We start from the raw sequence: 25,336 nt of genomic DNA, 5'->3' as shown, positions 1-25,336 counted from the left end.
CACAAGGATTAGGAAAAAATATTCAAATTAGTCACCTCTTTGCCCAGGAAGCATATTTTTGTATTCTGTAATGTTAAGTTTGGATATTTTTGTTAAAGTTGTCCCAACATGATAGACTGTTAAGAGGTAAAACAGCTGTGTGTCCCTAAGATTTATTCCTTTAAACATGGCAAATTCTTCAGTCCTGTTGGAAAAATATAATGCTACAATATGGTGCATATTTTAGACAAAAAGTTCCCTCCTAGTGGAAGACAGTCCTCTGGCAGTTTTAGGATCCCATCTAGCATCTTCAGATTTGGCAAATTGGAGAACACACTGTAGGGTAATAAAATAGAGAAAGAAATTGTTATTTTTTTTCCCTTCATTATCTTAACACATTTAACTTAATGCTGCTATTGCTATTGTTCCCGCAAGCAGGAGAATTGGGGTAAAACATGTAATATGCAGCTGAAACTCTTTCCTTCACTCCACCAAATTTTATATCACATTCTGAATGGTAGGAGTTGTATCTTTGATCCATTTTTTTCAAATGCAAAGGGAATTTAAGGGTGGATTATAAATTCTGTGGACTACCAATTGATATAACGGTATATTATTTTATTTCTTCTGCACTATGCACAATATTTTATGGATTGTTTGAGAACAAAGTCTATTAGGTTTGTTCTACTATGGGCGACACTCCCTTGGCTGATAAATACCCCCATTTGTTTCGTCACCTCTGAAACTTGTGCATATGTGTCTGAGAGAAAGATATCACAAACTGAAAAGCCAGAAAAAAAAAAAAAAAAACGGGTTGCAAGGAGAATAAATTAAAAGTGAGCACTACACAAGGCCAACTGTTTCCAGAATATAGTATCTGGGATTAGATAACACATCTTACTATTTTCATATTTGGGAAAGTGCATCAATAAACTTCTGAGCATTTCCTGTTTTTTCTTGAACTTCATCTTGCTCGGTATTGACAGCAGTGATAGACAAGTTGTCAGCGTTCCAGGGAACCTCCATTCCAATCAGTAACTCTGAGACAGGCATCATCTCAAAAGTACCTTTATTAGAATAGCACCTGGCACATCTGTGGAGTCTCAAAACTAAAAGTTTCCTGGGCATCCCACAATGTCCCAAACTACAAACCATCCCCTTTTCCCTCATCATCACATCACATGAACCAATCCAAAAGTAAGTTCCTTTTTGTTCCTGCGCCACACTCTATAACCTTGAACTAGCAAAAGAATTCTATTTTGTCTACTAAGAGCTACTCACCCCCATCCCACTTTCTCAAGCTATGTGGCAGCGTTGAATAAGGTTTCCAAAGCTGACACAAGTACTTTGTAATAGGGCTATTTTTATGTTAGCATTCTTCTGTTTTAAATGCTTAATTTTACTGATTAAATTATATACTGCCCAGGGCTCCTCTCTGAGGGAGTTAAGGAATGCAAAAGACAATCAAACAAACAGACCCTTGTTTGTTCATTCTCTATTATCAGCTGAGGCAAGAAAGATGGATGAGAGGTGGTGCTTTCTGGGAAATCGTTCACCTATGATATTCAGATATGTTCATTTTCCTGCACTGGAAGCCAGGTGTATTATTAATGAGTACTTTGAATTCATGAATGGAACCTCTCTTGCCCTTTACAGTTAAGCCAGTTAAATTCTCTGAAGAACTAGATATTTCTGACTCATCCAACCCAAGAAACTGATTACCAAGATAAGTTGTTAAATAATAATTAAAAATTCTGGTTTGTTCCAAAGGTGATAATCATGGAGTCCTAGTTTGGGACTGAACAAATAATGATGAACTAGGGACTTCTTAGGCAAATCACAGTTTGTGGCTAAGGGAAGAATGCAATTTGATGTTGAATCACAGCTTGATTTAGTCCAGTTTTACTGAGACTATGGGCACTGTATGAATGTCATTTATTCTAGTAAATGGTGGGGGGTTTTTTTGTTTTCTTTTTGCTACCGTTGCTATTTTACAATTGTGCTCTCTAGGAATAACATTCTCTCAAATCACACTTTAGTGGTTTCCAGGAACTTACAGCTGCCTGTAGTTTTCTTGAAACTCACATGGGTTCCTCTTGAGAATAAGAGATTCTAACGGAGCATATCTCAAGGCAGATAATTCATTTAAGGCTGTGATATTGTTCTCATCTAAGGACAAATGTTGAATTTCAGGCATTTTTGGCAGCTGTCTGAAGGATGTAAAATGATTTTTGCTGAGTTTGAGTTCTTTGCACCTATAAAAAAAGCATAAAGGAATGTGCTATCAACTATTACACAAACAGAAAAAAATTTTTTGACTACAACAATGCTTTTAAATCTCTTAAGAATAGGCACAGATTTCTTTTTACTGGTAAATTGGATTCTTTGCCCTGATTAAAACTGTAGCAGTGATTGTATGTGCACTGCCATTGCTTTCAATGAAAAGTGGAAAAGTACCTGTTACATGTGTTTACCTTGGCAAACATATGGCACTTAGATCTGTCAGTGAGTTGTCCACCAGCCAAAGTCTCTCCACTCGAATTAATCGGCAGATAATTCTTTTACTGTTGTCTATCTGATAGGGATCTCCCAGATCTTGATATGAAAGATTTAAACTCTGATAGAAAGGAAGAATATATAAATTAATTGATTTGAGTATCTAACAGAGATCAAGTGTGTCTTTCACAGCATGATTTAGATTCAGACTAAACCGGATTCCTTGTTTATTTTTTATACAATTTAATGAAGATTTAATTTAGACAATTTAATTTAGTTTTGGGGAGGCAGTGTAGGGTGGTGGTGAAGAAAGCATCCAATTTCACACTGGAGGGAGGATTCCACAATGAAAGATGGGGATGCTTATATATATTTTTGAGTTATTTGGTAGATTATAAACTGCTTCACAGTGCTTTACAGCTCTCTCTAATTGATTTACAATAGTGGTCGCCAACTGGTGGTCCGCAGCCCACTGGTGGTCCTCAGAGAAATGTCACTCCCAGAGCACCCCCCAAAGCAATTTATCCAGGCTGCATGGGAGCACAAGGCTGCGCCACCTACATGGCCCACGGGAGCCCTCCCCAACCACTCATTCCTTACCTCGCAAACTTGCCTGTTAAGTTGCTATTTTTCCTTCTTTTTTTTTCCCGACCATCAGCTATTCTGCTGTGCCGGGAGATTTAGATTAGCTAGAAAGCAGGAAACCATTGGATTTCTTGCTTTCTAGCTAATCTTTAGATCTTTGGCTCTGCTTTTAATCAGAGCTGAACCTTCCTTAGGACTGAAGCTTCTATTATTCAGTGCAGACTCAGGTATCCATTTCTGAATGAATCTCTGATTCTGTGATCTCAATCTGCTCTTCTGATCTCAATCTGCTTGCCTACTTTGCCTGATTTTGGGTAAAATTTGCTCTTTTTTTAATAAAAAATTCAATACTTACATACATGGTGTGCTGTGAATTAATTTTGTGAGTTTGCTTGCAAGCAAATTTTATGTGACAGACCCAGGTAACCGATGGCAGAAAGATAGATCTCTGAGTGAATCTGTGATTCTGTGAGCAACTCAATCTGCCTGCCTGCTTTGCCTGATTTTGGGTAAAAGTTGCTCTCTTTTTTATTAAAAAATTCAATATTTACATAAATATTTATAATATTTACATACAAGCCATGCCCAGCAGTCACATGACCACCAAGCCACACCCACAAATTAGGCCACAACCTCAGGACCGGTTGTTAAGAAATTTGAACCCACCCCTGCCTCTGTGTGTTTGTGGGCGGGGGGGAGAGAGGTTAGATCAGATCTCTCTCTCTCTCTTTCTCTCTCCCACCAACGTCAGCAAGCCACCATCAGTCAAAATTCATATTAGTGGTCCCTGGGATTTAAAATTATGAGTTTGGTGGTCCCTGAGGTCCAAAAGGTTGGCGTCCCCTGATCTATTTTGATGTGGTGTACTGCTATTATTTTATATTATTGGCTGTTCCTAGAAGAAATTATTGAAGCAATTACAGACAAGATAATTAGATTGCAAAAGTATTTCTTTCTAAATTCCCTTAACAATTTGGAACACAGATTTGACAGGAACAATTCTGGGTCTCTTTATTTCTCAGCGTCTGGTAGAAATATTGAACAGCTCACTAGCTATCTTTTATCCATTTACAAGGAACTTAACTCAAAAAGAAAATGAAGTCTAAAATCTGTACCTGTTTAAAGCAATGTGAAGTTTAAATTAGATTTCTATGATCTAAGCACCGTGGCAATGAATGCTTCTGAATTTCACAATGTCTTGATACTAGGCACCTATTTTAGAGCTAATAATAAACCCAAATGATTCAGAATGGATTGAATTTGTTTCTTTTTGTTTCTGTCCATTACTTATTAATTGGTTGTCCTTGCCATTTTTACTCTTCATTTTCTTTGACATTGAATTTTTTCCCCTTGCTTGTAATGTTTTTATCTGAATCTGTATTCCGACTCATTGGAAATATAGGCATATATATTTAATTAATAATAATAAAAGCAACAAGATTCATGCATTCATAATCTTAGAACTTACCACACAATTTTCCCAGTCTTCTTGTAACCACTGCTCCCACCTCTCTTTTTCTGTCATTTTTTTTCTTGCACAACGACCATATTCTTCTCCTCTAAAAAAACATTCTTCTTCAGAAGGTCCTAAATGTATTTAGATATTTATCCATTCCAGTATCACATTACTAGTCATAAGTTTGAATATTTCAAAAGACAAAAGTAGATTAGAGATTAAAGTAAATTGATGTATAGAGGAAAGTTCAGAAGAGGAAACAGAAATGCTTTAAGGTGAGAAAGAATGCAAGTGCTTATTTCCCACAACAACACATATATGCATTTTTTTCATTTTCACACTGCAATCAATTAAGGGCATTACTCTGCTGCCAATTAACAGTGTCACTCAAATAGCACATTGGCAATACAACCCTCATTAGCACCTTATCAGTTCAATGATGGCTAAATGATGCAATAAATTGTCACTGTGGAAAAATATGAAAATTTGCTGAGTAGCATTAGTTTAAATCTATACAACACAAATTGTGTTTGTGAAATATCTGTGTATATTCCATTATAGAATATAAAGTCATAAGTTTGACCCTAACACTGGAAATTCCTTTCCGAATAGTTAGCCTGTCAGTACGCTCCATGCTTATGCATTCAATCCATAATTTCCATCCATTTTAGAACTGTCCTGCACATCCCATAACTAAAACATCTGTTATATTTTTTAAAATTTGCTTATTTCTTCCCTATTTCAGTTTTTGTGACTTTACCTATCAATGAAGAATTCTGAAAATCCAGAAACATACTTATATATTTTCTGTTATTGTAGCTGGATCTAGTAAACGTGTCTTCCAGTTAAGATTGTGCCCCCCCCACATATCCTAGTTGTAACACTTTCTTAGTGTATGGTATTAGGGGGTTGTTTTGTTCAAAAATGACCCCAAAGAAGTATTTCAGGTGTCATGAAAATGCAAGCATACTATTTCTCTGTTATTTGTTAAAGCAATCCAAATTATTTCTGGCTTCTGTACAAACCCTAGGGAAAAAACATAAGGTTCCTAACAGACAGGAAGCAGCAGGTGAAGGTAGGCAGAATCACATCTGATACCTGTACAATTAGCACAGCCCTCCCCCCACCAAGGCTGTGTGCTTTCTCCACTTCTCTTCTCCCTATATACCAATGATTGCATCTCAAACAATCCATCTGTTAAAATACTGAAGTTTGCTGATGACACAACAGTGATTGGTCTCATTCAAGACAATGACGAATTCACATACAGACAGGAGGTTATACAACTTGCCTCATCGTGTAACTGGAACAATCTGGAACTGAACACACTCAGAACCATAGAAATGGTGGTAGACTTTAGAAGAAACCTCCCCATACTATCACCTCTTAAAATACTTGACAACATAGAATCAACAATAGACACCTTCAAATTTCTAGGTCCTACTATATCACATGACCTAAAATGGACACCTAACATCAAAAACGTCATCAAAAAAGCACAACAAAGAATGCTCTTTCTGCGCCAACTCAGAAAGCTCAAACTGCCCAAGGAGCTGCTGATACAGTTCTACGGAGGAATTATTGAGTCTATCTATGCACCTCTATAACTGTCTGGTTTGGTTCTGCAACCCAACAAGACAGACAGAGACTTCCATGGATAATCAGGACTGCAGAAAAAACAATTACTACCAACCTGCCTTCAATCAAGGACCTGTATACTGCATGAGTCAAAAAGAGGGCTGTGAAAATATTTACACATCCCAGACATAAACTGTTTCAACTCCTTCCCTCAAAATGATGCTATAGAGAACTGCACACCAAAACAACTAGACACAAGAACAGTTTTTTCCCGAAAGCCATCACTCTGCTAAACAAATAATTCCCTCAACACTGTTCAACTATTTACAAAGTGTACACTACTATTAATGTTAATCTTCTCATCACTCCTTATCACCCTCCCCTCCTACTTGTGACTGTATGACTGTAACTTTGTCACTTGTATCCTTACAATTTATATTGACTGTTTCCTAGTATGGTTTGATTGCTTATTGTACCCTATGACTATCATTAAGTGTTGTACCTGATGATTCTTGACTCTTGAAAAATGTATCTTTTCTTTTATGTATACAGAGAGCATTTGCACCAAGACAAATTCCTTGTGTGTCCAATCACACTTGGCCAATAAAGTATTCTATTCTATTCTATTCTATTCTATTCTGTTCTGTTCTGTTCTGTTCTGTTCTGTTCTGTTCTGTTCTATTCTATTCTATTCTATTCTATTGTGATGGCTTTAAGCAGTTGTTGCAATTAGGTGATTCTTTATTGCTATTGAGTTGGTGTTGACTTCTAACAACCACATAGATAGAATCTTTGTTGGATGGTCTACCTTCATCATCTGGTCATTCAGCTGTGTATTCACTGCCATCATTGAGTCCATCCACCTTTCCTTCACCTGTCCTCTTTCCTTCAACATTTTTCCACATCATTGACTTATCAAGGGAGATTGGTATTTGTATAATGTGTGAAAATTACGAGAGCTTGCTGATAGTTTGAGTCTGTCATTTACTGTATGCTTTTAATGAAAATGATCAGTCCATTTGTTGTTTAAGTCAGGTGTCTCCAGCCCCTGGGCTTCAGCCCACTACTGGGTCTTGACTCCTTTGGAACCAGGCCACAAAAGTAGCAGGTGATCCGCAAAGCCAGAAAGGTTGAGAAACTTTGTTGTAAGCTATCCACAGTAGCCCCAATGGTCTTCTCTAGCACCAAAGTTTGCAAGTACACTATTAGTACATTTTCTGTCCTATCTCTTCGAGTTCCTATTTTTACATCCATAAAATATCATAAGAAAAAAATACTGCGACTGGAAAAAAAACTGGACAACATATAGAATAGTAGAGGGGTATAATATTTGTGCTATTCAAGGTCCAAAATGTTCCTTCCAAATATTTTTGAAATGTACTTTAACTAGATAATATGCATTACACAGACACAGATACACAGACACACACATAGAATAATGTGTATTTCTATTCCTTGGATTTTAATGGATTTTTTTTTATATATAATGCTTCTTCAATTATTTGCTTTTTAGCACAGTTAATAAAGTAATAGAAACAAAACATTTCATATTAAAACCTCAAAGCAGCCGAGTCTGATATCTATCTGATATCAATCTGGGTACTTGAAACAAATATTAAATAGGAAATTTGGGGGATTATGTATGTCTGCTCTTACAGTAATATTTTTGCCATATTGGATTGCTTTCAAGATTACTTTTGGAGAGAAAATAATGCAGTTGCCAGGAAGCCAAATGATATATATATTCCTCCCTATCTCTGGTGCCAAATTTTGTTTTGTTCCATATGTCTTGTGCTTGCTTCTTCCTTGTCAGTATATATAGAAATAATTCACTGCAGTTCTGTAGATGATTGTTTAACTTCTGTTGTACAGCATAATCAAAGTTGTCTAGTGATGAAAAATCACTTTAGCTGATTAATCAAATGTTTTATTTTATCAGTATATAGGCTTGGAATTTTGGAGGACACCAAAAGGGGGAAAATATAGGATCTAGATAGTTTTGTGGGTGAAGGACAATATTGAATATTTTTCAGATGTAGACAGTTATAACTAGAAATCACTGATAGATTTGTGAATTTGTCAGATTCCCCTTTGAATGGCACAGTGGACCAGTACTGTAATCTGATGGCCCAAAACAGCCATCTACTTTGAAGGGTGATGAATTAAAGGGTGATGAAGTAAAGAGTTTTATTTGCCACAATAAGGAGACTGACAGTGATACTGGCTGATTAGCTATCCATTAATTACTGTCTTTATCATTATAAATCTTGGCCCACACATATTTATTGTATCATAAAGGCAGACATTCTACTAAACCAGGAATTTGTTGTCCTTCAGTTGTTGATGAAATTAAGGCTACCATATTTGGTCTCCAAATATTGGCACAATCAAGAGATGGCAGCAAAGTTGAGACTTTTTGTATTACTTTGGTATTACCTTGCTGATTGTTTAGTTTTAGAGCCCAAATATGAGAGCCCTTCTGAAATACAGCTCCCATTTCCCCAGCTAATGTAGCCAATAGCAAAAATGGTTTGAAATTATAGTTCAGCTACAGTTGGAGTGCTGTTTATTAACTATAACTGCTACTCACTGCTCCAAGAAAAAAACAGGTTTCCTTTTGTTTAGGCTCAATATAGCTTTTTGGAAGCCGGCAAGTCATTCTTGTAACTTAAGTAGCCTCAAAAAGTTGGTTTGTTAATAATCCTTTCACTGTAAGCGTTTACATGGAAATCTCGATGTGTTGCTGAATGGAGCATGTATTAACAATTGAGAATGGTTTCCCCTGTTCCTAATAGAACAACAATAACAACAACAACAAGGTCTGGGTATTTCAGAAAGAGAAAGAGGAAAATTGCATATAGTTTAGAAAAATAAGGAAATAGCAGTTGGACGACCACAAGATTTCCTAACTGTGGCAACTTTAAGACCTGGCTGAGGAATTCTGGGAGTTGAGGTCCACATGATTTAAAGTTGCCAAGGTTGGGAAATCCTGGGCTATGGGAACATTAGATGTAAATTAAACAGACAGTAGGGTCCACTAAAAGGTAGCAGTACCATTACCCTGCATCATTTTCTTTCAGTGGTGTCTATGGAGATTCTCAATCATCCAAGTCATGGTTGTCCCAAACACTCTTTTCAAAAGGCAACTGGACTTTCTTAGTTTTTTCCTTGAAAACATTTCACTCCTCATCCAAGAAGTTTCTTCAGTTCTGGACTGAATTTAAGAAACTTCTTGGATGAGAAGTGAAACATTTTCAAGGAAAAAACTAAGAAAGTCCAGTTGCCTTTTGAAAACAAAACTGAAGAAGCTTCTTGAATAAGAAGTGAAACGTTTTCAAGGAAAAACTAGGAAAGTCCAGTTGCCTCTTCAAAAGCACCCATGTCCCATTGTGGTGCCTTCAACCAACACTGTTCTTCTAGCTTTATGACCTTCAAACTACAAACTACACTTTGCACACATAAATATGATCCTGAATTCTGAAATTACTGTGTGCATGAACAGAGGTTTAAGCAACCTGGGAGTACACAATGTGAGGACAGCTTCTTGAAAAGAACTATTATCTCTTTTCTTGAATGTCTGTGAAGTAGAACATCAATCTAGAACCCAGAATTTGGCCATTCCATTCCTCTATTATCATGGAGGTTACAGTTTGTTGTCGCTATACCTTTTCTTACTCGGGGGCAGCAGATTTGACTCCCTTGAACATCATGTTCTTCTAATTCATGCCAGGTAACATACTTGAATGTATCTGATGGAAGCTTGAAAGGAGAGAAGCAAAATGAAAACAGTTTGTACTGCTGAGGTATCTTATAATAGCAAATCATCCTTTATTTTAATTAATTTTCAATTGCAGTTATTTACAGTAAGCATTATTTGATTTTCAGTGACTTTACCTTATTGAAACTGAAACAATCATGCTCCCTAAAGCTAAGATGAACTCCAGAAGGAAACATATGCAATGCCATTTCTGAAATAGGTTTTGCTTTCATTTGGATGGATGTGTGAAGCTTATTTTCCTTTTACTTCACTGCATGCTACCAAGTTTCTTAGCAATCATGTAGAGGCAGTCTAAACAGATGGGCAAAAATCAAGAATTGTTCCCTGTTTTTAAGACTATCCTCTTCAGCTAGCTCAGATATATGTAGAGACGGATGTAATTTCCAGCTGAGCTTTCCATGCAATTGTATTCAGTAATTTTCTCACCAGAAGCTAGATTAGTACTGCACTCATCCTTAAAATGGGATTCCCAATGCCTTTTGTGTCTTGTTCAAGGTTTGGCTGTGCAGAATGCTGATTGGTTGGTCCTTTGGACAATGACAAGCCTTCATATATTCTATTGAAATTGGGCAGCCAATAAAAATAGATGATAGATAGATAGATATGTAGAGACATAGATGATAGAAAGAGAGAGAGAAGGGGGAAAGAGATAAATAGATAATAAATATTAGATAGATAGATAGATAGATAGATAGATAAATAGATAGATAGATAGATAGATGATATAGAGATAGAGAGAAAGAGAGATATGATTTAAGTTTTATAGATAGATGATAGATTTAATACTATCAAATTTTAAAAAGTTCCCTTTTTTTAAAAAAAATGACATTTTTAAAAAGAAAGTGAAAATGTAAAAAAAAAAAGATAGTTGGAACAAGATAAACTTGAGTGAAGTTAAGAAAAGGGTTTTCTCAGCAACACTCAGCAAAACATGACCCATTGCTAGCTACACATCTGGCATTTTGGGTTACCTTGAAAGTTCATACTGAAGGATATTCTGTATCAGTATTACTCATAACCCATCTCAATGAAGACTGAGGTAAGGCCCAAAGAAGAGGCAGGTGATGGGTTTATTCTCTTGTGTTGTCCACTTGCCTGAAGGCTAAGCTACCTAAAATGGCCATCAGTTCCAAAAAGGGTCCATTTTATACCATGGCTTAGATGGAACTGTTTCAATTCTTCTCATTCCCATGTCCAAGAATCACCCCATACTTACTCTATTACTCTTATTTGTCTGAACTAAGTAAATAACTGCACTTCCAACAGATCAGGTCTAAAATCCATTGCTAAAAGAACAAATAGCACCATATTTTTGTCATGAAGCAACATGTTTGCAGCAAAGCAACTGATATATAAACTGCAGCAGAGCAGATAAACTTCCTAGCAGTAAAAAAGCACCAGGAAATAACCAGCAAAGATATGACAATAGATATGATTGGCTCTCAACTATGTTTGCTCGAGAGCACTTTTCACTCTGGAAATTCAGCCTTTCATGAACCGAAGACAAGCAGTAACTGGAAATCTTAACTACTTGAAAGTTTGGAGAGATCATGCTATTACTGTTTCAGGCAATTATATTATCAATCCTTCATAGCTAAAGGCTAAAAATAAAGAACAAGATTCCATTCTCATAACTCAAGAAGAAAAACTAGCAGTGAGGTGTGAATATTGAGGTTACCATAAAGATCTGCTTCTTTCCACAGAACCCAGAACCAGAATGCTTACAGGAGAAGAAATTCCAGAATCACAGCTCAGCTGATGAATTCCTCTTTTTCTTGATGAGAATAAAGGAAAATCTGTACTATTCCGTTCAGAGCAGGGAGATGAATGAGAAGTAGAAGATCGAATTTGGCTTGGATTCAGACCTGAGGAACTAAATAGATAACAATTTTAAAACACTGGGAGAATTCTAATGCAGGGAACCAAATTTGTAATCACTTTAGGACTCAGAAATGTTTGAAGTTAAGCCACAAAAAAATCAAGAAGCAAAAGGTTGTATTAAAATTATCTTTGTATGAAATGAGAGGAAGTGCAGTGCTGCATTAGAGCATTATGTAGCATTCCACATCCAATAAATTCAGTTTCCTAAAGATAGACATCATGGTATAAAAGAGGAAATAGGTGATGTGGATACCCAAGAATGTTTTTCTGAGCATTCAGGTTCCTTTTTACAACCTAGCAAGATACTTAGACCAGGGGTCCCCAATCCCCGGGCCATGGACCAGTCCTGGTCCTCGGCCTGCCAGGAACTGGGCCACACAAGTGACAGAAGCCCCATCCATGCATGCTCAGGATGCCTGAAATATGTATAACCATTCACCCCAGTCTACGAAAAAAACATTCTCCATGGAACCTGTCCCTGACTCCCAAAAGGTTGGGGGTCACTGACTTATACCACATAAATAATTATTTACAAATTTCAAAGAACATTAACTTTAGTACATTTCAATGCTTTCTCACAGCAGTTTCAGAGACTCCATATGAAAAGGTCACCTATGAACTGTCTCTCCCCCAGAGTTTGATAAATCCTACTGCCATCTTGACATAACAAAAATTGACCCTTACCAGAGGACAAGAGTGTTCCTCAACTTGGGTATCTTCCAGACATTGGATTTTGACTCTACAATTCATATCAATGTTGCCCTGCGGACAAGGGATATTGAAAGCAGCTCATATCCTACTATGTTCCTCTATAAGGATTCAAGGACCTGCCTTACAAACTCCTTGCCTAATAAAACACCAGGGAAATTCTGATCTTTTTTTTTGCATAGCTGTTCTTAGATCAATATGATTCAGTCTCTTTAAACATAGACAAATTTGGCCATACTGCCTGTAAAATTAGACGATTTTGATTGTTTGTAAATGAACCCACTACCAACTGTAATATTTTTTATCTTGTTTTGTTTTTACTTTGTTTATATCTTTAATGTATTTCTGTCTGTAATTCTGGACAGTAACTTTTAAAAAGGGATATTATATGTATAACATTGAAATGATCTTGTGAAAAATTTTAAATGCAGGTAGTCCTTGACTTTTGATCTGTTAAAAAAGGAATGTTTACTTCTGATTATCACCAAAAAGGCTGCATAGCAAACAATGGGTTTGCTTAACAATTGCCTCAAAAAAACAAAAGAAAAGCGCTAAAATTGGTTTAGTCATGTGATGACCTGCTTTGCAACCATCACAGCTTATGTGATGATTGGACTGCCATTTGTCAGAAATGGTGTAGGGTCTCCCGCTTGGGTGAGGGGTTGGACTAGATGACCTACAAGGTCCCTTCCAACTCTGATTATCTGTATCTATCTATGATCACAGCTATGTAATGGACAAACTCCATTACAATTGTAAATCAAGGACTATCTGTGATAGGAACTGCAGCAGTGGACCATATTGTAAACCTGCAATCCATATTCACTTGAAAAATATACCAGCATGATGCTATAGATTCAGCCTCTTTCTACTGAGGGAATTCTCTCTATAATTTATGAAACAATGCAACTCAATGCCTCTACCTATCTCTCTCTAGATAAATTTGATTATCAAGCGTTAAAATGTTTTATCCACATTTTTATAAAAAATAGTGACTTACTTACTTTAATGGTTATTTTATTGTTCCCATTTTAATCTAAACTGCAGGTTTTGTCATGGATATGATTGAAAACCAGAATAAATAAAGGTTAAAGGCAGATAGTGGGGAAGAGCTACTTATCTGAAAAATTACTGCTACCTTGCTGACATGTCTCCGAGACTTTGAGGAAAAAGATGAAGTCTTAATATAAGAAACATGTTTTATGTGGTAAATAGTATTGAACATTATGACAGCCTATCTCTTTAGTGAGCCTAATGTGTGCAGTGGTCTCAATACAACTAGGACAGTGAAGACTTGTGACAATGTATTTCTGAAAGGGCTAATTCACATACTCCTAAATTAGGAGTGTGTGTCAACCACAAAATTGGACCAATAATTATTCAAGGCGATCCCAATTTCAACTTTTGTTTCTGAATCCAGAAATTCAAATTATCCTTCACAAAACTGCTTTTTAAAATAATATGTCGGACAGCACTGGATGAAGTTTACAGCAATGCTTGCCCCTGATGGAATGAGGCATGCCAATTTTCTCACAATGGTAGCGTGTTTTTGCATTAGCTTCTTTTAAATTTGGAGCTTTGAAAAAACATGCTGCAAATGTTATTATTTCTGGGCTGAATAGGAAGACATATTTGGAAATAATGCAAAATGGTAAACAGATTGGCAGTCTAGTTTGTCAGCATTCTTACTGTGATGGTAGATCCACAGTACAACTATTTACTGGCGATTAGATAAAATGGGAATTGTAGTCCAGATGATGAGGAGAAAACCAAAGTAGAGGACCTTAATAAAAAATAAGGATGTGCAAAACTTTCCATTTGGGAAAAAGAAAATTCTGGAAAGTAAAATCATATAGTTCATTCCCCAAATGGCCAGATTAGTGCAATCCACAGGAAGCATGGAACATTCTAGAGTTCTCTAGAACATTCCACCACTAGAATGAAACAGTTTGCACATACTTAACAGACAGACAAATGAGGAAAAACTCCTGTTGTCATTGGGCTGGATTTTAACATGCCTGTGCAAAGGTTGTGGATTAGATTTGCACACTATGTCTGGGTCCTGTCCTCCATTTTAACAGAGATGGTTTTAATTTCATATAGGCACTATAATAGAATGCATATGGTTTATTACTTTGTCAGGCAAAGGAATTGAAATTGCTTTCTTTCTTTATTGTGTAAATTGTGTGATTTTCAGGGTTGTGATTTCAAGCAAATGAAAGTCTTTAAAAAGAGAAATTTACCAAGGAAAACCTTGATAGATATTTCTATTGCTCTTTTGTAGCATAGCCAATTCACCAAATCATGCTCCTATTATTTTACAAGCCCTATGATCTGTCACAAAATATGATTGTAACAGCTACACAGGGGAACAGAAAGTATTCTGCAATTGTTAAATGCTCCAGTAAGAAGGCTAATGGAAACATTCATCTATGCAAGATAGCAGACTAATAATATAAAACAACGCAAGAAAGTTGTAAACTGAATAGCAAAATCTACTGTTGAGGAACATATAGATAAGCTTCTGCAAAAGCCTTTTATCCTGATTTACCTGGAAATGAGCTTCAGAACACATTTTTGTGCTATAGGCATGTGAATGTAAGACTTCTATCAGCATTTTATTCTTATTTTTTTAAAAAAACAAATCTTTGAAAAAGTTCCTTAATGGACCCATCTTTTCAAGTACTGCCAACAGGTTAAAAAACAGAAAGCAAAGAGTAGAAATGGATAATTTTCTCAATGGAGGAAAATAAGAAGTGGGGTTTCTCAAAGAGTTTAATTTGGTCATAAGTAGTTGTAACTAAGGGATAAGCCTTGAGTTAGCCATGTTTGCAGAAAATATTAAAGTATTCAAGATGGTAAACCTTACAGTGATGTAAAGTGCCAGAAGATTTTTGTTAAGTATGTTGAATGATTAACCAAATGGCAAACACAATTCAATTTAAATAAGTGTCAAGGCATCAGATTGGAACTATACCCCCAATTTCACATATCCCCTGATAGGTTCAAGTTTACCTATAAAAAGCAATGAAAAAAAGAATTTGGGGTGCAGAGGTACAGATACAGATATAGATTTACAGAGTTAGAAGGGGCCTTGTAGGCAGTAGTGGGATTCAAACATTTTTACTACTGGTTTTGTGGGTGTGGCCTGATGGGTGTAGCTTGGTGGACATGGCAGGGGAAAGATACTGTAAAATCTCCATTCCCACCCCACTCCTGGGGGGAAGGTTACTGCAAAATCCCATTTCCTCCCCATCCCACTAACCTGCTTTCCAGCTCTGTTGTTCTGTGCAGGGCAACAAAAGAAGACCTAGCTGATCAGCTGGGACTCAGGAGGCAGAAAATAGATGGGGGTGGGGACAGTCAGAGGTGGTATTTGCTGGTTCTCTGAACTACTCAAAATTTCCACTTCCGGTTCTTCAGAACTTGCCAGAACCTGGTGAATACCACCTCTGCTTGTAGGTCATCTAGTCCAACCTCCTGCCCAAGCAGATGCTACACCATTTTTGACAGGTGGCAATCCAATCCCTTCATGAAACTCCCGCAACTGCTGAAGGCAAGCTATTGATTGTTCTCACTCTGATAAAGTTTCTCCTTATTTCCAGGTTGAATCTCTTCTTGTTCAGTTTCCATCCATTATTCCTTGTTTGGCTTTCAGATGCCTTGGAAAATAGTTTAACTCCTTCCTCTCTGTGGCAGCCCCTCAGATACTGGAACACTGCTATCATATCTCCTCTCATCCTTCTGTTCACTAGACTAGCCATACTGAGTACTTCATCATATGTTTTGGTCTCCAGACTCCTAACCTGGTTGCTCTTCTCTGCACTTTTTCTAGAGTCATCTTTTTATAGTATGGTGACCAAAACTGGATGCAGTACTCTAGGTGTGGTCTTCCTGGTGATAGTGGATAGATCAATGGAGATGTCAACATAGTGTGTCGATATTGTGAAAAGGGAAGGTGATTGGAAACAAAACTGTTGACTTTGTATTGGTAGCCCTTGTTTAGTGATTGCTTTATTTAGTGACCATTTCCAATTACCAGGGTGATGTAAAAATAATTTCATGGCCAGTCTTCACATTTATAAATTCACAGGTCTATAAAACTAAGGAAAGCTGAAGAAAGATCATCAGCCCAGTCACAGTTTCACTTAGTTACCTAATTGCTGAATGACTGAGTTGCCCATCCCAGTTGTGATCATTTAATGAGAACTATTTGCATTGCCTTTATATCAATCTCTGGATCTGATGTACTATGAATAGATCTTATTACCACAACTGGAAAAGGATATAATAATAATACTGGAGAAAATGCAGAAGAAAGCAACCACAATGCTTATGAGGCTCAAACACCCTACTTATAAGAAAAGGCTAGAATATCTGCACTCTTCAGGCCAGAGAAAATGGTGAACAAATGCAGAACGATTGAGTGTATAAACCTAAGCATAGCCTGAAGAAATTTTCTGGTCTCTATTCAAACACCAGGACTGGAGGGCATGAATCTGATTGGAACAGGATTTAGAACAGCAAAAAAGCACATTTTTTTTACACAATGGTAATACTAGTAACTTGGATGGTGATTTTAAAAAGATACATTCCTGGGGAACAGCTCGGTCAATAGCTCATGGCTATTGGATGTGAAGACTGAATAATTAATGGCCCCAGGTTGAAGAGCACCATACCTTCACACAGCAGTTGCTGGAAAATAATAGCAGGAAAGGATATATCATTATCTCTTGCTTGCATGGGCCCAGCCAGCAGCAGATAGACTAATATCCAGGACTTTCATTCGGTTCTTATGAATCCTGTGCATTATTACAAAAATAAATCCTGGATTTCCTAAAACAAGTAATCTGCTTGACAAAAAAAAAAAAAAAAAAACCAGAAAGACTGCACTGGGCAGAGGGACATAACTATAGACAAATTGTGTATAAATTGCCTATTATTATTGGTCTTCTCATTAAGCATCCATTAATTCTTTTCTGAGATTCATAAATAAGTGATGTGAGTGTGTCAGAATGATATTTGCCTGTTTTGCACCTTACTATACTCCCATGCATTAATAATAGTTCTTGCCCAAAACTTTGGCATATATTAAGGCATGTATCCCCAAATGCATGCATCCCTGTCTATTAACTCAATGTAGATGGCACTATTTAGTATATGGAAACTGAGGGCAAGGCTAGAGGGTTATAATGATCTCTTCAAGAGTGCCAATTTCTAAAACGCAGTCTGAACATGCATCTATTATGAGAGTCACTCAGTCAATACTTATGCTATATTTTGGTCCATAACTTATCACCCCATTAAAAGAAAAGGTGCTAGGGATTACAATGCAATGATAAGATTCAGAGATTTCAGTCTAAGGAAAAATCTAAGCAGCAAATATCCTATCATTTTAAAATGAAATATGAGGTCTACAAATCAAGATTTGCTTCCCATTTCCCATAATTTCCATGCCTTGTCCAAGTAGAGCAAGAAATTAGGCAACACTCTATCAAAGAACAGGCATTTTGTTCCAAGTTGCTATTTTGAACTGTCCATGGTCCTGCTTATCTCCAGTTAATCTTTGAGGCTTCTTTACTGAGTCAAATCACAGAACTGTGAAAAACTTTGATTTAGCAATTTAACGTGAAGGCAATTAGAAGAGTTTTCAAATGGTCTTGATAATTCAAATATTTCAAAATGAGTTAATGATTTAAGCAAGTATTTGGAGAGCCTTCTTTTTCTTTCTGTGAATTGATTTGATTTCCAAATCAACCTGATTCAGATATCTAGTTCAAAGTGTGGAATTAAATTGTCCTGATTTTCCAAACCAAACAGCTGATTGGAATCAGCTTTGAATCATTTTGCATATACTGATGTTCATGAATTAAGCACAGATACCTGAAGTGTTCCCAAATGAAGATTCTGTATGCTGAATCTACTAGCATGTAACTCTAATGTGATCTGAAACCTGCTTCAGTTGAAATTGCACTATGCAACTTGACTGGGCTGAGTTTCAGATCAGCAGGGGTGTCAAACTCACTGCTCGTGGGCCGGATACATCACATGCTGGCACCACCCCAGCCCAGTTTAGCGAAGGGGGGGAATGTCCCAATATGTCACGTGATGCCACCATAATAATGTGAGTTTGACACCCCTGCCTTACAGCTTACACACCAATTTCCATCTTTCAATTGCAGATATTGTTGAAGTTATGAGACAGTTATGATTATACGTGTTGAAGAGAGAGCTCCAAAAGTGTTGATTCGTTGCTTTTCTTCCTATTGAGCTTTAGGGACATTAGGAGAAGAGATAAATGTTATTTACTTGTTGTATTTTCTCTGCTTAGTTGGATGACTAAGAACCTCTCCTTCAAGCTGCTTCCTACAGGAAATATGGGATAGTCTTGCCTTGTTCTCATCCTTCTCCTCCATCACTACCACAAAAAGTTCAAAGATTTAAGCTTTCTATCATAGCATGTGTTCTATAGAATATAACCTTCATAGTAAACCTTTCTTGTACTTTGGACATTACGCACCTGTTTATAGATATTCTTAGTTAGCTTCTATGTACTTTCTCCTAAATATGGAGCCAAGTGAATGGACAACCTGGTTTATATATGTATTTAAACATGTGGATTCTTTTTTACATATACTAGAGATGGTATCTGCAATCATTCAGATATTGTTCAGCTTAAAATATTAATATCTTTCACCCTCATATCCCTCACCCCTCATATACTGACCAGAACTGTTGGAACCTTTAGTTCAACAATACATGAAGATCCATATTTTTCAATTCCTGTCACAAAGATTGAAAGGGGCTATAATGTGATGTAGTATAGAAGAGATGCTTTTTATGTCTGCTCATATGTCACCTGGTGTCTCTAAGATGTTGTAATAGATCTAAGATGGTGTCTATAAGATGTTGCTGACATGGCTCTTTAGACTTCATTTAAGGGATTCAGAAAAAGGAACATGGTAAAGTAATGGTCAAGCAGATAAATCGACATTAACAATTCTATGCGATCCAACATGCTATAATACTTAAGTTATTGGACTAGTACCAGGCAGACTTAACTTTAAGTGCATCTTCAGCCATATAGTTGACTGGATAATTTTGGACCAGCCTCTACCTTTCTGTCCAAACAACTACATAAAGCTGTTATAATATGGGTGGAAAAAATGGAAATAGAAATGTTATGTATACTAGTGTAAGGCTAAATGGACAAATGACCCAGTTTGGTTTAAGGTAGCTTATTAAGTTGTATTCAAGTTGGACAATATTTCAGGCCATAAAAAAGCTGAGATTCTTAGATTATAACTTATTCATTTCATTTCTTTTGAAAATTGGGTGCAATGATCAGTTCAGCTGGATAATTGCATATTACTATTCTATTTCATTCCTTATTATTATTGCCCCTTAAGGATAAACTAAAAAAAACAATGGTGCAAAATTAAGATGTAAATAAGTACCTCTCTGGAATACGTGCTTTAGATTAAAAAAATATGGGAAGGGCAATGGAAATGAGATTCAGGCTATTTTCTTAAGCAGATCTCTCTCTCTCCCATTTTGTTTGCAGTAAGAAATAGGTTGTGACCATAAATCACAGGTCATGATGTATTGTCAATTCTACTTCTAAGATAAATTTGCTTTGCAAATGCCTTTACAGGAATCTATTGCGCTCATAAGACACCTAGATCATTTTTGTTTTTCACTCTCCCTAGAAATTTATAATGAGATAGATTTCCTTTCAGACATATTTGTCTATCTTCCCCAAAATAGGTCTCTAAGGATAATTCTGATAGGCTATAATTCTATGACTTTTATTTCAATTCACCTACATACACTCATTGCTCATCAGCAATGACTTCTAGTGATTAACTGTACATATGAACAAGCCACTCAACATCTTACTGCTAAAATTAGCTTCAGCTCAATATTTTCAAGATGGAGATAATTCATCTGGGAGTTATTGGCTGCTGAATAATCAGGTGATATGTTCATGTGTAAATTAACATTTAGAAATATTGTTTTCTGTCTACTCAACCCAGTTCTGGAATGTGATGGAAGTTCTAAAGACTGCCAGCAGTTTGGCAGTCCAGGTCTCACTGGCTCAAGGTTGATTCAGCCTTCCATCCTGCTGAGATTGGTAAAATGAGGAGCCAAATTATTGGGGCAATAGGCTGACTCTGTAAAACCTCTTCGAGAGTGCTGGAAAGCACTATGAAGCACTATATTGGTGGTGCTATTGCTGGTGCTATTGCTAAGTGGATCAGATGTTTAAGTGCTGAAAGTTGCATACAGAATATCAGCCCGTACTTTAATTAAAACACAAAAATTACATCTAAGTTTCCCTTTTGTATTGAACATCACAAGTCTCCTAAAATTGACACTGTGTTGCAATTTTACACAAATGTATGATCTATCTAGAAAAAGGATAGGTAAGCAGTGTCCAGAGTAGCTTGCTGGAAATTAGCAGCATTGCCTTCTCTTATTTTAAAGTGAGAAGAACAGCAGAACTATAGTGCTAGCTCTAAAATAGACTTAATCTCATTTTAAAAGTCAAGAAAATATTTTAAATATCCATTAACTCCAACTAACAGAACATTCTGACTCTATCCCTACATGTAGCATAGCCTATTTTGCATCTTCACTCCATCCACTATACCTTTTATCCTCCAAGACATATTAAACAGAATCCTTAGTGATCAAATGATAGACAACCTATGAAATCAAACCTGGGAAGACAGACTGATGCTCTTCGGAGACTGGTAAATTCCAATTACAGATAATCCTTGACATACAACCATTCATTTAATAACTGTTCAAAGTTATGACACTGAAAAAAATGACTTACAACCCCACACTTTGATTACACTACTTATGTGATCAAAACTTGGGCTTTTGGCAATGGGTTTATATTTATGATGGTTGCAGCATGCAATTGCCATTTGTGACTATCCCAGTCAGCTTTACAATAGCAATAGCAAAACCAATAGTAATAGCATTTAGACTTATTCCTCCATAATTCTTTGAGCAATTTACAATGTTAGCATATTGGCCCAACAATCTGGATCAAGGGTCTTCAAACTTGACAGCTTTAAGACTTGTGGACTACAACTTCCAGAATTCCTGGGCTAACATGACTGGAGGAGAAATTCTGGGAGTTAAAGCTGTCAACTTTGAAGACCCCTGGTCTGGATCCTCATTTTACCAACATCAAAAGGATGGAAGACTGAGTCAACCTTGAGCCGATCAGGATCGAACTCCGGGCTGTGGACAGAGTTAGCCTGCAATATTGCATTCCAATCACTTCACCACCAGAGCTCCTGGCAAGCAAAATCAATGGAGGAATCTGGATTTGCTTAAGAAGTGCATGTTTCACTTAACAACTGCAGCAATTCGCTTAACAACAAGGCAAAAGAGGTTGTAAAATTAGGTGTGACTCACATCATAATCTTGCTAATCAACAGAAATTCTGGACCCAGTTGTGTTCATAAATCAAGGACCTACCTTATGTCCACTTTGACTATAATGGCCATAAGTAGGTATTTAATCCACTATTCTGGAGGGCACGAAGTTGTTTACATCCTTAGATATAAGTCTACATACTTTGGAAGGAATTCAAGCTACCAAATGTCTTTTGAACTCCAATGTTATCAGAGGAATACATCCATTAGTAAAACAAAAGGGAAAAGAGTGGGAATTGGGACAGGAGGTTATACGCACAAAGAAAAAAATCATATAGTTGGAAGGATGCTTAATGAAGCAATCTAAATTAAATCATCCTGAACAGATGGCCAGTTATCCTCTACTTAAACACATCCAGGAAGGGAGAGTTCACTTTCTTCCTAAGTCAATAGTTCTACTATCAAACAGCCCTACTAAGAAATGTTATTAACAGTTGATCAAAGTCTACTAGTCAATTTTCTTTATGATATATCCTAATAAAAAGATGCATCCGATTTTCCTGAACCCTTGTTAAAGTGGGGTACTCAGAAGTAGGCAAAACAACAGCAAGTGAAATTGAATAGCTTTTCCAATCTCTGCCCCTCTAGCATTTAAGAACTGACAGCTATAATTCATTGGGAATTCTTGATTCTTCTGGGTCAAAGAATGCCCTACAGAAAGTACCTAACAATTAGATGAAATAATGGTTGTTTCTACCACTCAAGAAAGTATTTAAATGAGTTTCTAATGGCCCTATGACAACATTGACACGGTTTCCGGGGAGTGATGACCAATTTTTGAAGTTCAGTGTTCTCATTCCAGGCAGGTCTTGGAGTAAGGCAAAGGAGGCATACCTGGAAGTTCACCCCAACTACCCTAAAGCCCAAATTTTAATTAATGGTTTCTTTCAAATGGAATTTGATTCTTGGAGATTACATAGATCTGCTTTCTTGATTTCTTCTGTTGCTTTCTTCTCTGATTTTTTTTTTCAATTCTGCAGTTTGGTTCATGATCCTGGGATTGTTTGCTTGTGCATCGTCTTAGTGCTAACCGGGTCTAATCCTGATTACTTTTATAGAATCAGCCAAATTTCTGAAAGTTCTGCCACCTAGCTGGACTGTTAGTGATGTGTGATCCTGATATTTTGGAGAATTTCCAGAATATAAGCCAGAATATTCACCCCATTTGTACAATTTCTTAACATCCAATAAACACATGAGGAAATTATATCTCCAAGCCTAAAAGCAGTATAATAGCTAGACTGTCTTCTTGACTTGTTGGCAAGAGTCTGCAGAAAAAGGAGGAAAAAATGGTTTGTTTTCTACCTGTGTGAGATTCAGTTTTACACTGAAACCATTTGAATGCCCCAGAGTGTTACAGAACAACTATTTTTATTCTTCATTCTGCTTGTTTGTTCACTCACCATTGTTTTTCTGCCCTTGACTATTTCTCTATCTCTAGCTTAAATGCTTGCTAGTCCCATTTGGACATGTTAGAGGTATTACCAAGTACAATCTGTCTTTAGGGATCCCATTAGAACTTTTAGAAGATTAGAAGAAACCCATTTGAAAGCAGACTTGCAAATGCAGATGCCATGCAAAGTGAGGCTATATAATGAATGATTGCCCCAAACATTATGGTACTCATTTTGTGCTATAAAGAAAATGCTTCCAACTCACAATTCAGGTCCAATTACCCTAATTAGCCTTAACACACACAATTAGCCTTTGCCAGTGGATGTATAATGTGCATGCCAGGCTAGTCATCCATAATCTAAGCAATTGTGCTTTAAATATTGCATTGCAGTGGCTGCTTGAATCCACTTTTCATAAATAATCAATTTATTTGGCAACATTTTTTGCCCCTGCAGTGACATTTTCCGCTATGCCTCATAACCGAAAAACCAGCCTCAGCCATTTGATGGCTGTTGCTAATTGCCAGATATATAAAGACATTCAACCTTGTAACTCTATCTTGGCTTTTCAAAGTGTGTCAGTTTGATAATGCAAAGACCTTTCCACTTTCTGTTTCCTACCTTTCAGACATGGTGCACTGCTGTGAGATGTTTTCAGGATTCTCAGGGCTCTCATGAAGTTGTTTGAGTCCTGCAGAAACATTTCTTTTTGCCTTTCATGTTCCTTGCTTTATAAGCCAGCATCCTTTCCCTTTCTCAAGCACATGCTCTGCTTTGGGGTCCTAGTTGAAACTCTAGAGATGAGATATTGCCAAGGAGACTGCCTATCCACTGTGCAAAGCCTGTTCTCTTTAAGAGGTCTTATTACCAATCTCCTAATTGCATCAATGACTATCCGTCATTCCTCCAATCACAAGTAAAAAACTTGTGTTCTTCTTTTCCTCTAGTGGCTGTCGCTACTACACTAACCTAATTTATTCCCTGGATGAATCTCTCTGGTTTACATGTGTTTCCATTCATTAGCGTTTTAAAGCTGTCTCTTCAGGTTTGGATGACGAAGAATGTTGTAAAGGCAAGCTTTGCAGTTCCATCAGAAGGCTGTTTGTTTTAGAATTATGGGAGATGAAGTCAACTACATCTGGAGGGTACCAAACTGAGGAAAGCTGCATTACAATATGGTGAGACAAAATTGGTTCCCTGCCATTCAAAGTATTATATGGACAAATTCAACTGATCTTCTTGTTGGTCCTTCCAGGGATGGTGATGATCTTTAGGAGAGAGAAAAATATGGCCCACCAATGAATCCCTTATTAAGTGGTAACGCTGTTTTGATGTCCCACATACCTGATAAATGTGTGTAAATGATATATTGCTTGATTTAGCGAGTAGAAACATAGAAAACCACCATTAATAGGCTAAACTGTTTGCCAGTCTAATCTGGTATTACCTGTTACCTACTCTGTCTGATAATAACCACTAATCTGTCATAATTCTGCTATTTGGATGTTTTCATTGAAGCTGCCAAGAGTAAACCAGCAATCAAACTCTAGATAATAGCAGAGAGTATGCTTAAGTTTATATTTAGATGCCAAGCTATCTGCTTACAATTGATTACTTCTTAAGCCTAGCCTACCTCAGAGAACTGTTATGAACTGCGGGGATTAGGTGTTCACCAGAGTGATGGCATGAGGGTTACATTATACATTACATTACTGAGTTAAATTATAAAGCACACAAACCTTTAAAGAGGGCTGTTTGGTCTTGGTATGAACCAGTGAACCATAGTGTGCCTGCATGCCTTATTCAACTAACTATGGATAAGCAAGCAAACTTATTATCATCCACTGTAAGAATTTCATGTTTTGTTTCTCTAGGCTACCTACTCTGTAACTAATCCATTAGATTGTACTAATGTGTTGAACATCTGAATTAGCTGAGCTTCATTTATTGAACAAATAAGCAAATTACATTCAGCAAAATAATGTAATGGTGGTTGTTTTGCTGTTTCCAAAAGCATCAAAGTACT

The 25,336-nt window shown here is 36.8% G+C and overlaps 1 protein-coding gene across 1 annotated transcript; it reads right to left on the bottom strand.

Moving 5' to 3' along the window:
• Positions 1 to 203: 203 nt before the first annotated feature.
• Positions 204 to 13,610, bottom strand: LOC148125892 (uncharacterized). The gene is made up of 7 exons (XM_087933791.1): positions 13,600 to 13,610; positions 11,598 to 11,745; positions 9,760 to 9,853; positions 4,529 to 4,647; positions 2,454 to 2,596; positions 2,037 to 2,234; positions 204 to 315 (listed from the first exon to the last, which is right to left on the bottom strand). Exons 1-7 carry the CDS (start codon positions 13,608 to 13,610, stop codon positions 204 to 206), a joined length of 825 nt encoding a protein of 274 aa, XP_087789917.1.
• Positions 13,611 to 25,336: the final 11,726 nt, after the last annotated feature.

This window comes from Pseudonaja textilis, chromosome 4 (assembly GCF_049901715.1).
Source record: "Pseudonaja textilis isolate UNSWEBS1 chromosome 4, rPseTex1.2, whole genome shotgun sequence".
NCBI lineage: Eukaryota > Metazoa > Chordata > Lepidosauria > Squamata > Elapidae > Pseudonaja > Pseudonaja textilis.
Note: the sequence above shows the minus strand (reverse complement) of the source record. Positions and strands in the feature narration are given on the sequence as shown.